Consider the following 19,946-nt stretch of genomic DNA (forward strand, 5'->3'; position numbering starts at 1 on the left):
ATGTCAAAGCGGACACTCTATCCAGGTGTTTTGAGCCAGAGACAGTGCAGCCTTCAACCCCTGAGACCATCCTACCTCAGAAAATAGTCTTGGCAGCTACTGAAACCTGAGAGGACTGGATGGCTACGCTGGGTCCTTACCAACAGGATATTCCAGAAGGGAAGGCTGAGGGGGTTATGTTCGTACCACTTACTTTCCGCCTGCAACTCCTACAATTGTTCCATTCCCATAAGAATGCGGGGCATCCTGGGGCTGCCCGAATCCAGGGTTTATTAGCCAGATGCACTTGGTGGCCTATTCTGGCACTAGATTGTAAGGAGTTTGTAAGAGAGTGCTCGGTTTGTGCTAGAAGTAAGCCCTCTCGTCAGGCCCCCAGTGGGTACATTGCAACCCCTACCAGTGCCAAATGAACCCTGGACTCATTTGTCAATTGACTTTGTGGGAGAACTCCCCAGGTCTGAGGGTAAGACGGTCATTTGGGTGGTAGTTGATAGGTTCAGCAAGATGGCTCATTTTGTCCCTCTGAAAGGACTCCCCTCGGCCCAGGAGTTAGCTGAGCTCTTCATTCAGCACGTTTTCCGGCTGCATGGCATTCCGGAGAATGTGGTGTCAGATCGGGGAGTCCAGTTTGTATCAAAGTTTTGGAGGGCTTTTTTTTCCATCAGTTAGGAATGGACCTTTCGTTTTCATCAGGCTACCACCCACAGACCAATGGTCAGACCGAAAGAGTTAACCAGTCTCTTGAACAGTTTCTCAGATATTATGTGGCAGATACACAGTCCGATTGGGTAAAGTTTTTACCGTTTGTGGAATTTGCACATAACAACCTGAAGAGTTCTTCTTCAGGATTTTGCCCTTTTCAGGTGGTTTCGGGGAAATCTCCCAAGTTTGCTCCATTACCTGTGGCTTCTACCCCATTTCCGGCTCTGGAAGATTGGCAAAGGGCATTAAAGGAGATTTGGGGAATGGTTAAGAGAAATTTGGGAAAGGCCTTCCAGACTCAGAAGAAACAGGCAGATAAGAGAAGGTCTGTAGAGTGGAAGTTTTCCCCAGGAGACATGGTGTGGGTATCTACTCGACATTTGGCATTAAAACAACCGTCACCTAAGTTAGGACCCAGATTTGTAGGCCCATATCCGGTGTCCAGAAAGATTAATGATGTCACTTATGCGATTGATCTCACAGCCAGCATGAGAGGTGTGAGGTCGTTCCATGTATCTCTGTTGAAGCCTGCGGTGCACGTGGATTCCTCTCCCCCCCCCCCCCCCCCCGTGATGGTTGAGGACCAGCCTGAGTATGAGATCGAGAAGATATTGGGCTCTCGATTGGTGCAGAATTCTGTACAGTATCTGGTCCACTGGAAGGGTTATGGTATAGAGGAGAGAACTTGGGTGCCGGATTGTCGTATGCATGGTGAGGATTTAAAGAAAGTTTCATAACTTACACCCTGAGAAGCCGGGTAAGAAGTGTCCGGAGTCCACTCCTCAGGGGGGGGGGGGGGGGGTACTGTAAAGGATAGCGGAGATGCCGCCGCATGGGCAAGCGGCATGGCGGCCATCTCCGCGTTCCAGCCAGCGGCTTCTGTCGCGCAGCTACATGCTGCTGGTTCGCCTGGTCTTTCTAGTGCACACAGATTAAGAGCTACGCGCGCGAGTGCCAGACGACCGGACCTTTATGCTAGTAGAAGGGGAGTCAGCTGATCCAGCCAGTCAGCTGACTCCGGCTATACTTCGGATTGGCTGAGTAACTGGGGCGGCACTGTGGAGCGCTCTAGAAATATATAGGACTTGCCTGTCAGTTGCAAGTTGTCTGCTGTCGTGAATGCTTACGTGTGAGCGCACAGACCCTAGTCAGATCTTACAGTGTGTTAGAACCAGCCGGAGCTGGGAATTCACACATAGTCAGACTCCGTTGATAGCTTTAAAGTACTATTATATTGTTCAATTATATATATCCTATAGTCTAGTTCCCAGGTGTTGAAACCAATGACTTCACACCTAGACTAGGGCATTGCTATATTGTATTATCTTCTGCTAGTCTAGTTCCCAGGTGTTGAAACCAAGGACTTCACACCTAGAATAGGATTGTATTTATACTGTTTATCTGTTATGATCTTTGGCTCTCCTGACTACTCTCTTGACTTCTGATTCGGTACTTCTGCCTATCTGATTACTGTTGCCAAACTCTGCTCGTACCTTGATACAGAATCAGCCTTCTGTCTTTGTACCTGATCTGTCCGTACGTTGCCAAACTCTGCTTGTCTGACCTCTCTACCCTTGCCAGTGGGCCTGACCACTGGTGAGAGTTCATAAGAATTCACCTGCTCCTCAGGTAAAGCTATATTGCAGCACTGCCTGTTACACCTGCACCTCAGGTGTCCACCGGCTGCAGTATAGTCTGATTCACGTGATCATTTGGTGAAGCAGTATTGGAGCATTGCCTGTTACACCTGCACCTCAGGTGTCCACTGGCTGCAGTACTGTCTTATGTCACCTGCTAGCCTGCTCCACAGGTGGTCCTTGGCTGCAGTACTGTCTGAAGTCTCACGCTCCTCAGGAGACTTCTTCTTCTCTCTATTATTGTTGCACCAAGCACTAAACACATTGGTAGTCCTGTGTCTAGCTATACCAGTATTATTGGTGATTCTGCAGATCACACATAATCAGGTATAGCATCTGTATTATTAGTGATACTGCAGATCACCAATAATCAGAATATCTGTTAGCTGACATCAATCGTTACACCGACGCACAGAGGAGGGTCAGGATCGACTGTACACATGCTAAGATTCTTGCCAGACGGCCGGCTAGGCTGAGTTTAATCCAACATGAGTATGTAGAATTTCACACAAAGTCAAAATGGCTTGCAATGAGATGGTATCAGCTCTTTTATTAAGGCATCTTTTAAGATAAAGCAAAAGTCAGCAACAATGCATTGATGATGACTTTTGCTGTATCTTCAAGTTGCCTTAATAAAAGAACTGATAATACTTTCAAGATGATGCTGGGCCAAGATTTCTTCTTTGCTGTTTGTTTGGACTTCTGTTCGGAGGTTCCACAACCAGAGCACTGCACACTTTATTTGGTGTGGTGCTGCCTACACTTCTTCGTTTTCCATTGAGTAATGAGATAACAACTGTGCATACAGATACCTCATCCTGTTATGTGAGGCCCTTATCACACAGAACTGGTTACTTAACCTCTTTATTTGTAGAATGGAAGCATCACTTTATCCTGGGAGGAAACATAGAAATAACTTAGCATTTGGTTTGTTAGATAGTACATGTCTAGGTTTGTCATTGTCAGAAAAACATGTTGTATGTATATTAGCTTTTGTTTTTTTCCAGTAGACCCACTTTAAATCGCAGTGTATTTTTCTGTGATCACATTCTCATATCTGTTTGACATTGAAACAGATGTTAGTGCTTCAAATAACATCTTGAATTTTATTAATATGTCTAGATTGGCTCCCTTGTCAGGGATCAGGCTAGACAGGTAATTTTCCTTCTGACATATCCTGGATACCCATAGACAAAATAAGCACAATAGTGCAACGTGACTATAGATACCTAAGGGTTTATGTCAGCTCCAATTATTTCTATTATACCCTCTTCTGTGAGCCATTGATTGTGTTGTGTTCCAGATCTGTCAAGTAGAGGCAAGCATGTGACTATACAGTGAAACAGCATGATGCAGATACTGACCTACAGAAGCCCCACTGACAGACTTTCCTTATTTGTTTTTGGAGGCAGAATAGACTTTTAACTTAAAGCGGAACTGTCGCAAAAATCTTAAAATTGAAAACACATACAAATAAGAAGTACATTTCTCCCAGAGTAAAATGGGCCATAAATTACTTTTCTCCTATCTTGCTGTCACTTACAGTAAGTAGTAGAAATCTGACATTACCGACAGGTTTTGGGCTAGTCCATCTCCTCATGGGGAATTCTCAGCATGGCCTTTATTCTTTATAAAGACATTCTCTGAAAATTATTAATACAAAGATGCTGGCCAGCCTCCTTGCTCACTGCACACTATTTTGGCAGTTGGACGGAGCAACCGCCATTCACCAAGTGCTTTTAAAAATAAAGTAAACCCTGAGAACCCCCCTATGAGAAAATGAGCTAGTCCAAAATCTGTCGGTAATGTCAGATTTCTACTACCTACTGTAAGTGACAGCAACATAGGAGAAAAGTTATGGCTCATTTTACTATGGGAGAAATGTACTTCTTATTTGTATGTGTTTTAAATTTTAAGATTTTTACGACAGTTCCTCTTTAAAGAAACAAAAATCTAGGCAGTCCCTTCCTTGCTAACAACGCCAGTTACGTTTCAGAGACAAACAATGTTGTCTCTTTAAACAAAATATACAATACTGTTTTTTATTGCATATTTTTGTTGTTAAATGTTACGGTATTGTATAACATAAGTACAGTAGTTTAAAACACTTTAAAAACATCCACAAAACATTGTTTATATTATTTGTCTAAATCCAGAGTGGTCCGAAAGTAAATCACTTATCCATGCTTCACCATGTTTATCAGAGGACTCGACTTACAAACCAATTCAACTTTAAAAAAAATCTCCCGGAAAGGAAATGGTTTGTAAGTAGGGGACAGTCTGTACAATAAAACAACCTGTACATCAGTGGAACCTCAAAGCCTAAATTTGCTGGGCTTATGAATTTCTTGTATTTTCTTTCTCATGTGTCATCTATTTGCTTTTACCTTAAAGATTAACTGTCGGGCATAAAATTAAAAATTAATTCTTTATTTGTATCTGGTAAACAAGTAATAAGGATGCTAATCAGGCAATCCAAAAGTTAAAATCACTATTACTTTTCTTGTTGATAAATGATCATTCCCCAGTTCACCAGACTCTTATTTGGTATACAGAAAATTTGGTATACAAAAGAGAAGTTGCAGGGCATGCTGGGTTGTCTTTTTTTGCTTCTCTACTTCCCCTCAGACTTAACTAATGCAGCCTGATTGGCTGAAGCCTCTTTTCCTCCTGTTTTCCTCTCTGATTGACCAAAATTTCTCAGGCTGAAACAATGCACTTTCTATAGTGAAGGGCGGGCAAATCAGGCAGAGGAGACTAAGGGCGGATATTCCATCATGACTGGCTTCAAAATACCCACAGTAAATATGGAAACTGTCTAGAATAGGATTCTCTACTTTTCCTTTATAAAATTCACAGGAATCATAACGTGGACAGTGCAATACATATGTTATGTAAGTAGAGCAATTATTTATCTACTTATATATTTGTTTTTTTTTCCTGAGATAGTATGGCTGACAGCTCCTCTTTAAGTCTTCGTATAGTTTGCCCATACACTGGATTAAGCCTGTTTACATGCAATGTGGCAATATTGCTTTCCTCTGAAGGTGGCCATACATGGGTAGAGTCTCACACTTTTGTGTTTCTCCCCAAGAAGGAACTCATGTGGTTTAGTAATGCAAGGAGCTGGTGGTGTTATGATGGTAATCAGAAGAGTTGTAATGTTTCATCCAATATCTTTTTGGTTTTTGCTAATAAAGAACAGCAGCACTGAGATAACCTGGTGCTCTCAATTATTTCCTTGTGATCAGTAATGGTACATGCAGTGAATAATGACCGTGCATGTAGGATGAAACTGCGGTCTCCCAGGGTTGTAAGGCTACACTAGGATGATTAATCACTAGGAATTAAGAGATTTAACTCCTCACTGACTTACGTCTTATTTTAAGTCAGTGTATTGGAAATTAAACAAATGCCTGTACATAAGTAGTTAAGAGATTAATATAAAGCTATTGAAAATCCTGGATGGTAAATCTACATGGTTGTCAGATAGCCACATTTAATACTTTGTGCAAACCTTGCACAAACTGTAGGATCACAACAGTTGTAGGGGCATTTCCCTATGACATGAATGGGGGGCATTAGATTGTAAGATCCCATGAGGGACAGCTAGTGATGTGCATTGTTCAATGTACTGTAGTCTGCAAAGTGCTGCAGAAGATGTCAGTGCTGCATAAATGAATGGTGATGATGATCACAGTAATAATTATCTGTGCACTCTTGTCTTATTTTATGATCTTATTTTACTGATAGTCCATAGATAGTCTTGCTGCTAGCTATCAGCACTAATGTGCTAGACCAGTGTTTCTCAACATTTCATGGGTATGTACCCCTTTTGAAAGCCTGTGCTGGCCAAGTACCCCCTGATATGGTAAGAACTATTTCAAGTACCCCTTGATACAGATACACTGAATAGTAGTACTTGATAATTGTTTCTAAACCGTTTCCAAGCATTTGCTATTGTTTTTAATTAGCTGAAATACTAGTTTGGCTGTTGTTTAAATAGGATTTGTTATTTTCTGAAACCATTTATTTTCTGAAACCATAAATTTATTAAACTTAATTAAACACATCAAGCCCGAGTACCCCCTGGACCCATCAGAAGTACCCCCTGGGGTACGCGTACCGCATGTTGAGAGCCTAGGTGCTAGACAGTACCATCATTAGTTTTCCCTCATGTCCTACAGAGGTCTGTGGTTGGTGGTGATGCTAGAGGGCAAGCTGCAGGAGTAGTTAGAGTCCAACCATAACTTTTTTTTTCATTTGTCAACTCCTTGCCTTTAGTCTGCCCATACACTGTTCTGCTTTATGTCTCTCTCTCTCTCTCTCTCTCTCTCTCACTCACTCACTCTGTCTCTCTCTCTCTCTCTCTCTCTCTCTCTCTCTCTCTGCCTCTCTCTCTCTCTCTCTCCTAGTGGCATCCAAGATGGCATTGGGACAGGAAGTTCTTGACAGGAACTTTGTCATCTGTGTTTCCATTAAAATATGGACACAAAACGCACTTCTCCATATTACCATAGACTTTAATTGTGTTTTTTATTTATTTATTTTTTCTGTTGAAACAGACAAATGGATGTGGACTTCCAGAAATGAATATGCGTGAGCAGGCAAATAGAAAATTCATGCCATCTTCATCCATTTTCAGTCAATTGTTAACCCCATCAAACTTCAGGGCAACCGGTCTAGTGCTAACCATGCACTAATGTCTTTAGCTACTGTTATTGAATCTGCTGGGAATTGATACCCCAACATGGCCGCCAGATCGTTATTTCGACCTACTTCCAGCCAAAATCAATCAGAATTATTGTTCCGGACAGAATGTTCTAGTTTGAAAGAGGACGGAAGGTGGTGGTAGCAACCGTACATTGATGGCCAGCTGATTGGCCCACCAGTTTACCCATCATCTAGATAGGATAGTGCTCTCCTGGGGGCCCCTGCAGAGGGCTCGAAGCATAGCTCACTCACCTGTCCACTGGCATGTGTCCTGTGTGCATCTGTCTTCCTCCCTGCATCTTCTCTGTGACCCAGCAGCATGTAAGTAGTCAAGTAACATGACACTGTGTGGCAGAGAAGAGCTGGCCCGGAGGAGGACACAGACAGATCGCACTGGTAGACAGGTAAGTGCACTCTGCTGCATCAGGCAGCATGGTGGCGTAGTGGTTAGCGCTTTTGCCTTGCAGTGCTGGGTTCCCAGTTCAAATCCCAGCCAGGTCAACATCTGCAAGGAGTTTGTATGTTCTCCTCATGTCTGTGTGGGTTTCCTCCGGGTCACTCCGGTTTCCTCCCACATCCCAAAAACATACAGATAAGTTAATTGGCCCTAGACTATGATCCATGCACTACACGATACATACATAGACATGTGACTATGGTAGGGCGACAATGTTTGAGAGGAAAAGAACAGTACCTGGCACCAAACGCAGCAGGGCAGACACACCGGACCCGGAAGAAGGAGCGTGCTCATCCACAAGTTTGTTGCATCCAGTAGACTTGAAGAAAGGAAAAGGAGGCACCGCTTCTTTAAAATTCCTTTATTCCGGTGGTACCTGCTACTTCCCCCACCGGAATAAAGGAATTTTAAAGAAGCGGTGCCTCCTTTTCCTTTCTTCAAGTCTACTGACTATGGTAGGGACTAGAATGTGAGCCCCTCTGAGGGACAGTTAGTGACAAGACAACATACTCTGTACAGCTCTGCGTAATATGCCGGCGCTATATAAATACTTTAAATAAGGGGCAAGGGCCCTGCAGGATCACTGTTAGATGGTGGGAGACATGGGGTGCCCATCAGCCGGCCTTGATGCGAACATTCCATAGATTTTTTAAAAAAATGTATTTGCAGTGTGAGGCAGGGAAATATCCTTCTGTGTTCAGATTTCAATTAGAATCTTTTGGGCCCATTGGCAGCCATCATCCAGTGTATGGCCACCTTTACTCGAGGACATACATGTATGCAGTATTCTATTAATCTGAAAGGACATCAATTTTGGAATTATATTACACCATTTTTTGTATTCCTGGATTATATGTTGTTGAATCTGCACTGTTTGTGTTCAATTTCTTACATTCAGAAGAAAACATCAGTTGTGCATGTCTAATGCCCTGATGGCTCCAGACATAATACAGTGATTATTTTCTAAAAATAGACATTCATTTGTTAGAAGAATTGTCAACTGTAGATAAATCTGCATACACTGCTCCTAACAGGAAGGCTACTGTAGTCAAAGTCAAAACTATTCTAGACAGATGATATCTCTGATGCTGTGGCATTTTCCTGTGAAAGTAACTAGTTCATGGGATACGCAGGGCAGAAGAAATGAACTGTCAGAGAAAGCCTGAGAAATAATCATGAAAACAGAACAAACGTGAGAACGGGTTGTAACATGCTGTCTTTTATTGACCAGGCTCGGGGCAGGGGAGAATTGTGGGGAACGCAGCTAGATACTGTATATTAAAAAATGGTGTTATTAGGTGACAGAACCTAGCACTTCCTGACTGGGTCATAGCAGAATATAGCAAGGATTGCTGGTAATTAAAGAACCAGTGACCGTACAGTTGCAGCTACATGCATGTTTCTGCAGTGAAAATCGCTCAGTGCATCTGTGTGCAGGAGACTGTGGTCACACAAACACTATTTTATTAACCTCCGATAGTCTTCACTATGGTCTCCCACTAGGGAGTTGGGACCCACCACAGAAATTAACACTACTGCACCTTTTCAACTGGAACACCTTGGCCTGCACTGCCAGATGTCAGCAATCGGGATCCTCAGCAGCATCAGCCATCACCGAAGGTTTCTATGAAGAACTGGGTCATCACTGCTGAACCTTCGTCTCCCTCTCCCCTCCAGGGATGACAGATTATTGCCAAGTGCGACTGGTGGCGCCGTAGTATGGAAGCCTCGGCTCTTTACTTTTGGACAATATCCCCCCCCCCCCCCATCCTTCCAGAACCTGTATGAGCCAAAACCAATTCCGGGTGCAACACCCCGTTTGTACTTAGCAAAATAAATGATTCTGATATATTTATGAAACGGGCAACAGGAGCTTGAGCAGCATTAAGTTGTTTGCGATATCTCATGCCTGCATTCTAAGTATATTGACCTCTTTTGAGCAAGGATTAATAACTACATGCTTTTGTTTGATACATCTGAGGCTGACACTATATTAAACAGCGTTGTAAAGCTGCCCATGGTAATTAAGTTTACATTGGCTTCTAGATGTTCTTTACCGAAACATTTCTGTACAATGGAGGATGAATTGTTACAGTTGGCCCTTGCATTGTATGCTAGTCAATCAAATTAAGGCTGTTCTTATCTGGTGCATTGGCAAGGGAGAAAAAGACTGAGAAATTTAAAGTGAAACTTCTGCCAGAACATTTTTCTTTTAAGTAGAAGGGTAAAGCAGGCCATACACGCATTGATTTTGTTTCTGGCAGATTCGATCACTCTGATGAAATCGTCAGGAAATCTATAGCCCATTGAGCGGCATCAATTGTATTTTACATAGAATTTTCTGCAAAAACTGATCAAAATTACAATTGGATGGAACATTTGGGTCGCTTGGGTGTGGCAGGGGGAGCAGCAGTAGATCGATGGCTCATAGTGCTGCACAGTATTAAACAGTGCAAGGCTGTGGTTTGGTAGATTTTCAATAGACTTCATGGTGATATCTATTAAAAATCTTTGTGCAATTTATGTAGGGATTTGATCCCTTCTTTAATCAAATTTAGCTTACAGAGCATTGGATCTGTTTGCCACATTGGGTGTATGGCTACCTTATGGCTATTAAATCAATTCCAGGGGCAAGAAGTCAAGGAATCACCCAGACTTCAGATCCATGTTCATATATGGTGTTCATAAGGTAGTCTGTTTAACAAACATTGGCTGCAATATTTTCAATCTGATTTGTGGGTCCAGATGTCTTGATATAAGGCAGGGGCACCCACATAGCATTGGTTCTTCTAACTGGCTTTGTGACAGTGTTTGGTTAGCTTTCTGAAAGACTAGGAAAGACAGGACATTGGCCAGAATGCACTCTGCCTGTAAACAAGAAAAACTAAAGACTCCATTTTCAATGACATGTGAATAACGGACTGATGACAAGAATTACTGGCTGGACTGATGTGACTGGTGATTGCGCTGACGGTAGATGGGACTGACAGGAATGACGACTAGACAGACTGATGACTGGACTGATTGACAGGTGACAGGACTGACTGAAGGCTGGACTGACAGAACTGACAAGTGGCACAATGAATTAAGTTACAAACGGTGTGGGGACGCACTGCAGCTGTTCAAAATGACGGAATAGTACTGGTTTAAACATGCTAGCCTTCGCCTGCGAGTGCCCTAGTCCCACCCACCATGGCGGCTATATTTGCCTTTGAGGGGCATGCGCACGCTCCATGGAGCACACACCCACAGCCGCAATAAGGGGACAGCATCCATGCTGTTCCTGGAACTCTACCAGAACAGCAGTCTGAAAGGTCAGCTCTGGACCCCGGAACTGGTAAGTATAACACATACCCTCGAACATAGGCCATTCTCCCTTCAACATTTCAGCCAAGTTGTGCTCCTTACTAAATATGACCTAACACACTGCCTCTAGGTATTCATGTTGTGTACTGCCACTCTTTTTGTTTCCTCCATGTTCCTTTAGATTGTAAGCTCACAAGGGCAGGGCTCTCTAACCCTTTCGTGTCTTGGAATTATCTATACATTTTGTTTATCATATTAAATCTGTCACTGTAATTACTATGTTTACCAATTCCTTATTACGTACCAATGTATGTATTTTTTGTATACCATTATCTGTATTATGTACCCCGTGTTTGTTTCTTTCTCTGTACAGCATCACGGAATATGTTGGTACTTTATAAATCAATAATAATGGTTTGTTCACCCATTTAACCCTTCTACTACATACATTTAGTAACATTGTACAATTAAAGTTGTATCATGGGTGGACATCTTAAAGAGGAACGCCAGTGAAAATAATTAAGTAATAAAAAAGTGCTTTATTTTTACAATAGTTATGTATAAATGATTTAGTCCGCATTTGCCCATTGTAGAATCTTTCCTTTCCCTGATTTACATTCTGACATTTATCACATGGTGACATTTTTACTGCTGGTAGGTGATATCTGTGGAAAGAGATGCTGCTTGCTTTTTTGGCAGTTGGAAACAGCTGTAAACAGCGGTTATTTACCACAATGCAACAAGGCTCACACAGTGTGATGTTTGAACCATGGTCCTGACATCACACTGTGGGAGGAATTTCACCACAATATCTGCCATACAGCGCCCCCTGATGATCAGTTTGTGAAAAGGAAGAGATTTCTTATGGGAAAGGGGGTATCAGCTACTGATTGGGATGAACTACAATTCTTGTTTACAGTTTCTCTTTAATGCAGAGCCAAAAATCTGTAGCAGCTCCACCCACTTACCTTTCTGTTTGCTGTTTCTACCTCGACCACCATGGGGATTTAATTGGTGGGGCAGTTTTGTACAGAAGATGAATGGCAGATGATAACCCCCCAAAAATGCAGATGGAATTTTGCACTTTAGTGTCTTTTAATGTGGAAACGCCAGCGTTTTTTCAGTTGCAGTGCTACAGTCTCCTGCCATCTTCCGATATTTGTCTGGATAACATACTACTTCCTGTTGGCACACAGCAGCTTGCTAATTTCAGTGCAGAGAGAGAGAGAACTTGGTAACATTTGGTCAACAGGAAAGCAAGACAGGAAGGTGTAAATATTTGGAAGCATGTGAGAAAAAAAATCAGGCGGTAACGATAGGAAACAGGCAGAAGGGGATGAATATATTGTACAACAGGCTGTTTTTTGTGCATGGTAGTGGGCAGCCTACTGTAATAGTTGGTGTTGATTGAAAATTAAATGTCTGCAGAGCTTTAAAGTTTTACAGAAGCTTCAAAAGAATCAAATGACTGTAACGCAATAGTTGGCTAGATATAAACTGACGTGCTTCATTGCTCATTTAATCTGTGCAAAAAGCATGACAAATGGATATTGCTGTGCAAAAATTGCACTACAATGCAGCTGCCTAGCACAAATGTCTCTCCTGATTAACAAATTACCTTTTCCCTTCAGCTGTCAGATATCCCCTCCTTAATTCTCTTTTGAAGGCATGTGAATGATAGAATCGGTATGTGATGGGTGCTCATTATCCGATTCCATCTGCCGTCAGCCATTGGGGAGTCATCAGCTGTGAGGTTAACATGACTGTTTTCTCGGAGAATGATGCAGCACAGAGAGCTAAAGCCCATTAAGCATGTCCTGTGACAACATGAGATTTCAACCATATCCTTTGAATCGGCCAAAAAAGCAGAACCTGCTGATCTTTGTCTGATGTTGTTCATTTACAGCGATGGCACAGAATATAACTGCTACTACAATAATAATGAAGCTGACGATAATGACCTATTCGTCATCCATCTGACAGACTGTCACATGCTTAGACATCCTTTACCTGCTAAATGACAAGCATGGGCTTTGATTATTTGGAATCTGTTAACTCTTACTGTGCTGAGTTTCAGTGGACATAATCTATATTGTTTTAACAGGAGAGGAGCAGCAAAATATTCTGAATACAGAAAAATAGGCAAGCTGGCCACCCATGGACCTTTATACTGATAACAAATGTGCAGTTTAAAGATGTAGATAAACAGATCCAGTGTTGATCAGAATGAGATTAAAATTTGGGGTATATGCTAATTCCAGGTTCAAGTGAAACAACATTGCTTTCTGAGGAAATAAGACTAAACCTAAGTACCGTAAACACATAAAATGAATGCAGCTTGCTCGGATTGGGAATCGATCCCTCGGGTGACAGTTCGGGTCCTGATGCTGTACTGAAGGCTAGGAATGTGTTCTGTTGCTTTGGAACGGGGAGAGGGGACAACACTCGATGCACGACTGAGTGGCAGGGAGAGGATGGGGTGAGTGAGGAGGACAATATGCGGTGTTACTAAAGATCCGGCATGATGGATCTTGAGACAACATTGGACAGGCTGAGTTTAATCCAGTGTTTGTACATCGCTTAAATCAGATTTGAGAACTACTCTTTTGGTCATCACTAAACCTTTATTTCTGGCCCACTAATCATTCATTTTGCAGCCCGTTTCAATGAGTCTTTGTGGACAAAAAAAATATACTGTAGCGCTAATAATAGCACCTTATTAACTTACAGTATTCATATAAATAAGCCTGCCTACAGTAACCATGCCGTCTCTTGGTATTTTCCCATCCATGTTCAAACAAGCTTACAGAAAGACTTGGTGCACCACTTTGCTGCTAACTCCCTTTGTTTTGAACGACCATCATGACGGATCACATCGCAAATTATCGTTCAGATTTTTGCTAAATTCCCCGTCGTTCCCTTTTTGCTTTGCGCAGTGCTGAACGATGGATTGGGCAAGAATCGTTCATTGGCAGAGTTCTCAGATATCTTTCATTGGGTTGATACTCTATACTTATTCTTGATCTTTCATCAGCTGATGAAAGTTGATTGCCCTCTTCTCCGGATTCTCACCTCTCTAGGAATCCAGGGTCTAATTCACTCCTGGCTTTGTCCTACCTCACTGATATATCCATCAGGGGCCTGCATGCCATTACCAACTCCTTACTATTCCTTCTCTCTATAGGAGTACCACAAGGCTTGGTCCTCAGGTTCATCTCCTTTTCTTGTGATCGTGATTCCAGCATTTTTCTATTCACTGATTACATCAGTATGTGTTTCTCTGCTTCTGTTGTGGCCACACTTATGCTGGGAATACGCGGCTCGATTCTGAGCCATTTAGATGGCTCGATAGATCATTTCCGGCACATCCAATCTCCCACCCCATCGTTTCGCCGCTCGATTCTGCATTGAGGACAATGGAAAAAGTTAAGAAAAACAAGCGGAAGGTAAGAGAATCGCCTTGAGCGGGAGACTCAAGCGGCTAAATCGAGCAGTGTATGCCCAGCATAACATCTCGTGTTCCTAAATGCCTTCATATAATCTCCTTCTTCATGTTCTCTCACTTCCCAAAACCTGAACGTGAATAAGGGTCAGTTCACACTTGTTTCAAAACCGTATCAACAGAGCCTCGGAAACCGATGTTAAAAATAGCGGCCGTCTTCACACACTTCAAAAAATGGAGCCGTGGGCTTCGTTTTAGAAAACTGAACAGAGAGTCCAGATTTTGCAGATTTTCACAGAGCCCGGATACCTGCAGAGGCGATGAAAGGCAACTCAAAAACCGATCTCCCTCTACATGGATGTGATACAAACAGATCTCCCTGTACACAGATAACTTTTTTCACACAAAACGGATGCCAAAGCAGGCTGCCTACTGCCTGCTTCTCCTCTCAGCGTCGTCTTTGCGGACCTCTTTATCCAATATAAACACACAGGAAGGAAGGATACATTTTTGACATGTTTAAGCGGACTGGAAACGTATGCTGCAAAAGCACAAATATTGTGGATCTCCGCACCACTTAAAAGTTTAATCATAATTTATTGTAATAAAATACAAACATTAAAAAGAACTTATTTTTAATGTTTGTATCTTACTACAATAAATTATGCTTAGAAAGGCCTCCGTCCCTCCCTTTGCTCCAAAGTACCGTATATACTCGCATATAAGCCGACCCGCATATAAGCCGACCCCCCAACTTTTCCCTGAAAAAACAGGGAAAAATGATTGACCCCCATATAAGCCGGGGGTAGGAAATGCTGGATTGGTGCAGCCCCCCAGTGTGTCCCAGTATAGCTAGTATAGTGCCCAGTATAGGTAGGTAGTGTCCAGTATAGCTAGTAAAGTGCCCAGTATTGCCAGTATAGTGCCCAGTATAGCCAGTATAGCGCCCAGTATGGGTAGGTAGTGCCTCAGTTTAGCTAGTATAGTGCCCAGTTTAGCTAGTATAGTGCCCCAGTATGGCTAGTAAAGTGCCCAGTTTAGTTAGTATAGTGCCAAGTTTAGCCAGTATAGTGCCCAGTTTAGCTAGTATAGTGCCCAGTTTAGCCAGTATAGTGCCCAGTTTAGCTAGTATAGTGCCCAGTTTAGCTAGTATAGTGCCCAGTTTAGCTAGTAAAGTGCCCAGTTTAGCCAGTATAGTGCCCAGTTTAGCTAGTAAAGTGCCCAGTTTAGCCAGTATAGTGCCCAGTTTAGCTAGTATAGTGCCCAGTTTAGCCAGTATAGTGCCCAGTTTAGCCAGTATAGTGCCCAGTTTAGCCAGTATAGTGCCCAGTTTAGCCAGTATAGTGCCCAGTTTAGCTAGTATAGTGCCCAGTTTAGCCAGTATAGTGCCCAGTTTAGCCAGTATAGTGCCCAGTTTAGCTAGTAAAGTGCCCAGTTTAGCCAGTATAGTGCCCAGTTTAGCTAGTATAGTGCCCAGTTTAGCCAGTATAGTGCCCAGTTTAGCCAGTATAGTGCCCAGTTTAGCCAGTATAGTGCCCAGTTTAGCTAGTATAGTGCCCAATTTAGCTAGTATAGTGCCCAGTTTAGCCAGTATAGTGCCCAGTTTAGCCAGTATAGTGCCCAGTTTAGTGCCCAGCATAGGTAGGTAGTGCTCCGCCCCCCCGCCCCCCGCTGCTGCTATTACCTGTTTAGGAAGCGGCCGCTTCCTAATCCGCGTTCCTCTTCTTAAGTTTCTTCTCAGAGTATCACAGCAGCGCGCCCGGCGCTGCTGCTGTGACGATGTAGAGTGCAGGAAAGAGCGCGGCTCCCTATAGCGGCGATCTGTATCGCCGTTGCCAAGGGAACCGCTCTTTCCTGCCCCCTGCATCGTCACAGCAGCAGCGCCGGGCACGCTGCTGTGTATACTCTGAGAAGAGAAGAGGAACGCGGATTAGGAAGCGGCCGCTGCCTAAACAGGTATTAGCAGCGGCAGCCGCGGGGGGAGCGGGGAGGGGGGAGCGGGGCGCGGACCACCCACCCACCCACCACTAGACCACCAGGGAAGACTCGCATACAAGCCGACCCCCCAACTTTTGACCCCCATTTTGGGGGTCAAAAATTCGGCTTGTATGCGAGTATATACGGTATCCTGAATCATCTTATTCATATGGAAAGGCTAAATCTAGATAAATACTCGTACAAATCTATACAGAAATTTTTTAAAATATGGAGGAAGTATGTTGAAAAAATGTTTAACAGAGACCAAATCATGGATCTAATGAAGCCATTGGAGGGAACGGAAACAACGGATTGGGGGATATCTGGGTTCCCTGGAGATTTGAGGGTGAAGGAGGAAATGGGTGGCGAGCACATGGCACAGTAGGGCAGGTAGGATTAAGTTGTTAAGGTTATTGAAAGAAAAAAAAAAGAGTTTTGCTTCTTAACCTTGAATACATCAGTGTATAATCTCTTTTTACATAGTATATGAAGCAGATATGGGTGATTAAATGCCATAGGAATACCTACTATTGTATTGTGGACACAATTATTTTTGAATATGGCAAACAGATTGATATGGATTTCTGAAAAGGACGTTATACATAAGACTATGATGTAAATTGGATATTCATTGAAGAAAATGATATATGACCAACTAATGTAAGAAGCAAAGACAAAACAAAGCTACGCGTGGCCAGTCCTGACGGGCCTGTCGGCAAAAACGAAACTAGCTGGCAGCGGAGGACCAGAGGATTAGTGAGTGGCTGCGAGGGCACAGGACTGCTGCAGGGGGCTGGTAGAAGCCCCAGGTGAGTAAAACTCATTGTTTTTTTCTGACTTAAGGTTCACTTTAACCTAATAGTGGCTGACTAATTTTTATTATGGCATATATATGGAACTAAGATAAAGTTGCATTCTATTAAACCTCCCCGTCTATCATTCATAGGCCATCCTGAATTTCCCCCTGCTTTTGAGGATCACTCACAATTGCATTGGTGGATAGCCAACTCACTAACAACTTCTAATTGGTTTTGGCTGGGCGATACATTTTTACCTTTTTCACTGATCCAATTTAACTATAATGCTCCGGCAATATAGGTATCTACAGATAAAGCATTTTTTTCCTTAAGCATACTGCCCCTTATGCTTTACTTAATTGTACAATCTTTGAAAATCTTTATCTATTCTCTACACCTAGCACTGGAACAGTATCTAGAATATACCAACATATGATTGGTACAGCACAAGAAAACAAGACAAAAAATATGCTGGATTGGGAGAATGAGCTACAACTTGACTGGGACATCCATGAATGGCATAATGTAGGCCTCAACCTAATAAATTCTACTAGAACGCCTGCATTAAAGGGCACTGCTTTAAAATTAACTACTAGATGGTATAGAACACCTTTTAGGTTTGCATAAAATCTTTCCTGCAGTATCTCCTCAATGTTTTAGAGGGTGTCCGGATGAAGGTTCTTTCAAGGACATATTTTGGGATCGTCCGGCTGTTGGTGTCTATTGGGAAAGGATTAAAAGAGATTTAGGTGCATTGAGTGCACGTACAATAAAGATAGAACCATATCATGTATTGCTTTTTGCCCATAATCTAAGTATTCCTAAAAAATGGAGACGGGTCTATTATGTGTTGGTATGTGCATTACTATGGGCAATAGCCAGAAATTGGAAACAGGCCAATGTAACTTTTGAGCAGGTTCTCTCAAGAGTGGAGGAAATATGGCTTATGGACTTTATTTATCACACTATGACACTTTATCAAAATATAACTTAGACTGGGAAGAGTGGTCCAGATCTTACATCTCTAGGTCTAACAATGCTGTAGCGGATTCTTAGGTCGGCCTGGAAGTAATGGTCGGTTTGACCGCCCTGGTTAATTTGAATCTCCCTGGATTGATTCTTATGCTACGTACACACATGCGACAACGATCGTTCGTTGAGAACGACGAACGAACTTTTAATTGATGAAAGAACGACCTAAGTAAAGATAGTTTTAAAAGGTGTGTAACGATCTGATCGTTAGAACAAAAGTTACATCACGTAAAGCAACTATTGCGCCTGCGCATAAAAATGAGAAGTTTCACATAGAAATAGTGAAATGCGCATGTCAAGCCTAGTACGAACGACCGTTTCCAACGATGTACTACTTTTGCAAATGATCATCGTTGGTTAAAATCCGCCGAGACAGAACTGTCTTTTGTAGCGATTTGGCTCGTTCGTCGTTTGCCTTAATAGTCGGTGGTTCGTTTTTTGTAACAATCGTCGTTGGTAAAGATCGGAGAACGATCGATACAAACGACTATAGTCGCATGTGTGTACGCACCTTTATATTGAAATCATGTATGGTAGTTCAGAGTTTTTCTGGTTTTCTTTATGTTGCCATTTGATTTTTTCTTCTTATTGACTGCATTCAAATATAGTGTATACTACCCTTTTTTGGGTAAATTTATACACATATGATAAATATGTATCTGTTGTTATACATTGTTATTTGCATAACTTTGTTTAAACTTTCTTCAATAAAGACTTTAGTGAAAGAAACTTTGAAGTGGTGCTGAGTTCTACAATATTTCTGCTGATATATCTGTGGTGCCCGGATTCCGGTTCTCTGCACGCTTCTCCCATGTATTCTGGGGATCCAGCCAGTAAGTGCATCTTTATCTATTGGATGCTGCAAAAGCACAACATTTTGAAACACTTATCAGTTTTTAGAAAATCTGATCCATTTTAACCACTTGAGGACTACAGTGGTAAACCCCCCTAAAGACCGGGCACATTTTAAAGGGAAGGTTCAAGCAAAATAAAAAATGCCGTAAATTTTTACGCATTGAACCAGTAATGCGTAAAAATTTATGTGTTAATGTTCCTGCACTAGCGGGAATGCGTAAAAATGTACGCATTGCGTCCTGCCGACCTCCTAGGTCGGCAAGCTGCCAGCGGGGGACTGGAGCAGCAGTGAGTGACTACGAGGGCACAGTATGGCTGCATGGGGCTGGTAGAAGCCCCAGGTAAGTGAAACTCATTTTTTATTTTGCTTGAACCTTCCCTTTAACTAAAATGGCCACTGCAGCTTTAAGGCAAAGCTGCAGGGCCGCACAACACGGCACACAATGATTTCCCCCCCCCCCCCACACCAACAGAGCTCTCTGTTAGTGGGGTCTGATCGCCCCCAAGTTGTTGTGTTTTTTTTTATTTATTTATTTTTTTTATTTATAAATATTTATCTGTGCGTTTTTTAAACAAAATATGCTTTTTTTTTGTTTCGTTATTCCCCTACCTCCCATCCTGCATCTAGCCAATCATGCGATCGGCTGTCATAGGCTTTTGCCTATGAGAGCCGCTCGCTCTCTTATCCCCCAGGGGGACAGCCGTGTCACACGGCTGTCCCCAGTACAGCTCTGCTGCTGATCGCAGCGCTGTGCTATGTAAAGAGACGGCGATCACGCCGTCTAACAGTCTCCTGAGCGGCAACCGCCTCTTGGAGACAGAAGAGGGGGCGGAGCTCTGCACCCCCCCAAGCAGGAGATGCGCGCGCAGCCTGCGTGCGATCTCCTGCAAATCAGAGCCCCAGGACTTGACGGCAATCTGCGTTAGCCGGTCCTGGGGCTGCCGCCGCAGCCACGCCCATTGGCGATAGCCGGTCGGCAAGTAGTTAAACCGCATTACGATCTGCAACCTGACAAGTGTGGACCGAC

General features: G+C 42.9%; 1 protein-coding gene across 2 annotated transcripts in view; it reads left to right on the forward strand.

The window, feature by feature from the left end:
- XXYLT1 (xyloside xylosyltransferase 1) overlaps positions 1-19,946 on the forward strand; it is a 279,339-nt gene that overhangs the window by 97,431 nt on the left and 161,962 nt on the right. Inside the window, exon 1 of one of the 2 annotated variants that reach the window (XM_068281153.1) lies at positions 18,821-18,896. The exons of the other annotated variant lie outside the window; for it this stretch is intronic. Within the exon in view, the coding sequence (XP_068137254.1) occupies positions 18,875-18,896 (22 nt within the window). The 5' untranslated portion in view covers positions 18,821-18,874. Of the gene's footprint in view, positions 1-18,820; positions 18,897-19,946 lie in introns of those variants that run through there. 2 annotated transcript variants of the gene reach the window in all.

The sequence above is a fragment of the Hyperolius riggenbachi genome, chromosome 4 (genome assembly GCF_040937935.1).
Source record: "Hyperolius riggenbachi isolate aHypRig1 chromosome 4, aHypRig1.pri, whole genome shotgun sequence".
NCBI lineage: Eukaryota > Metazoa > Chordata > Amphibia > Anura > Hyperoliidae > Hyperolius > Hyperolius riggenbachi.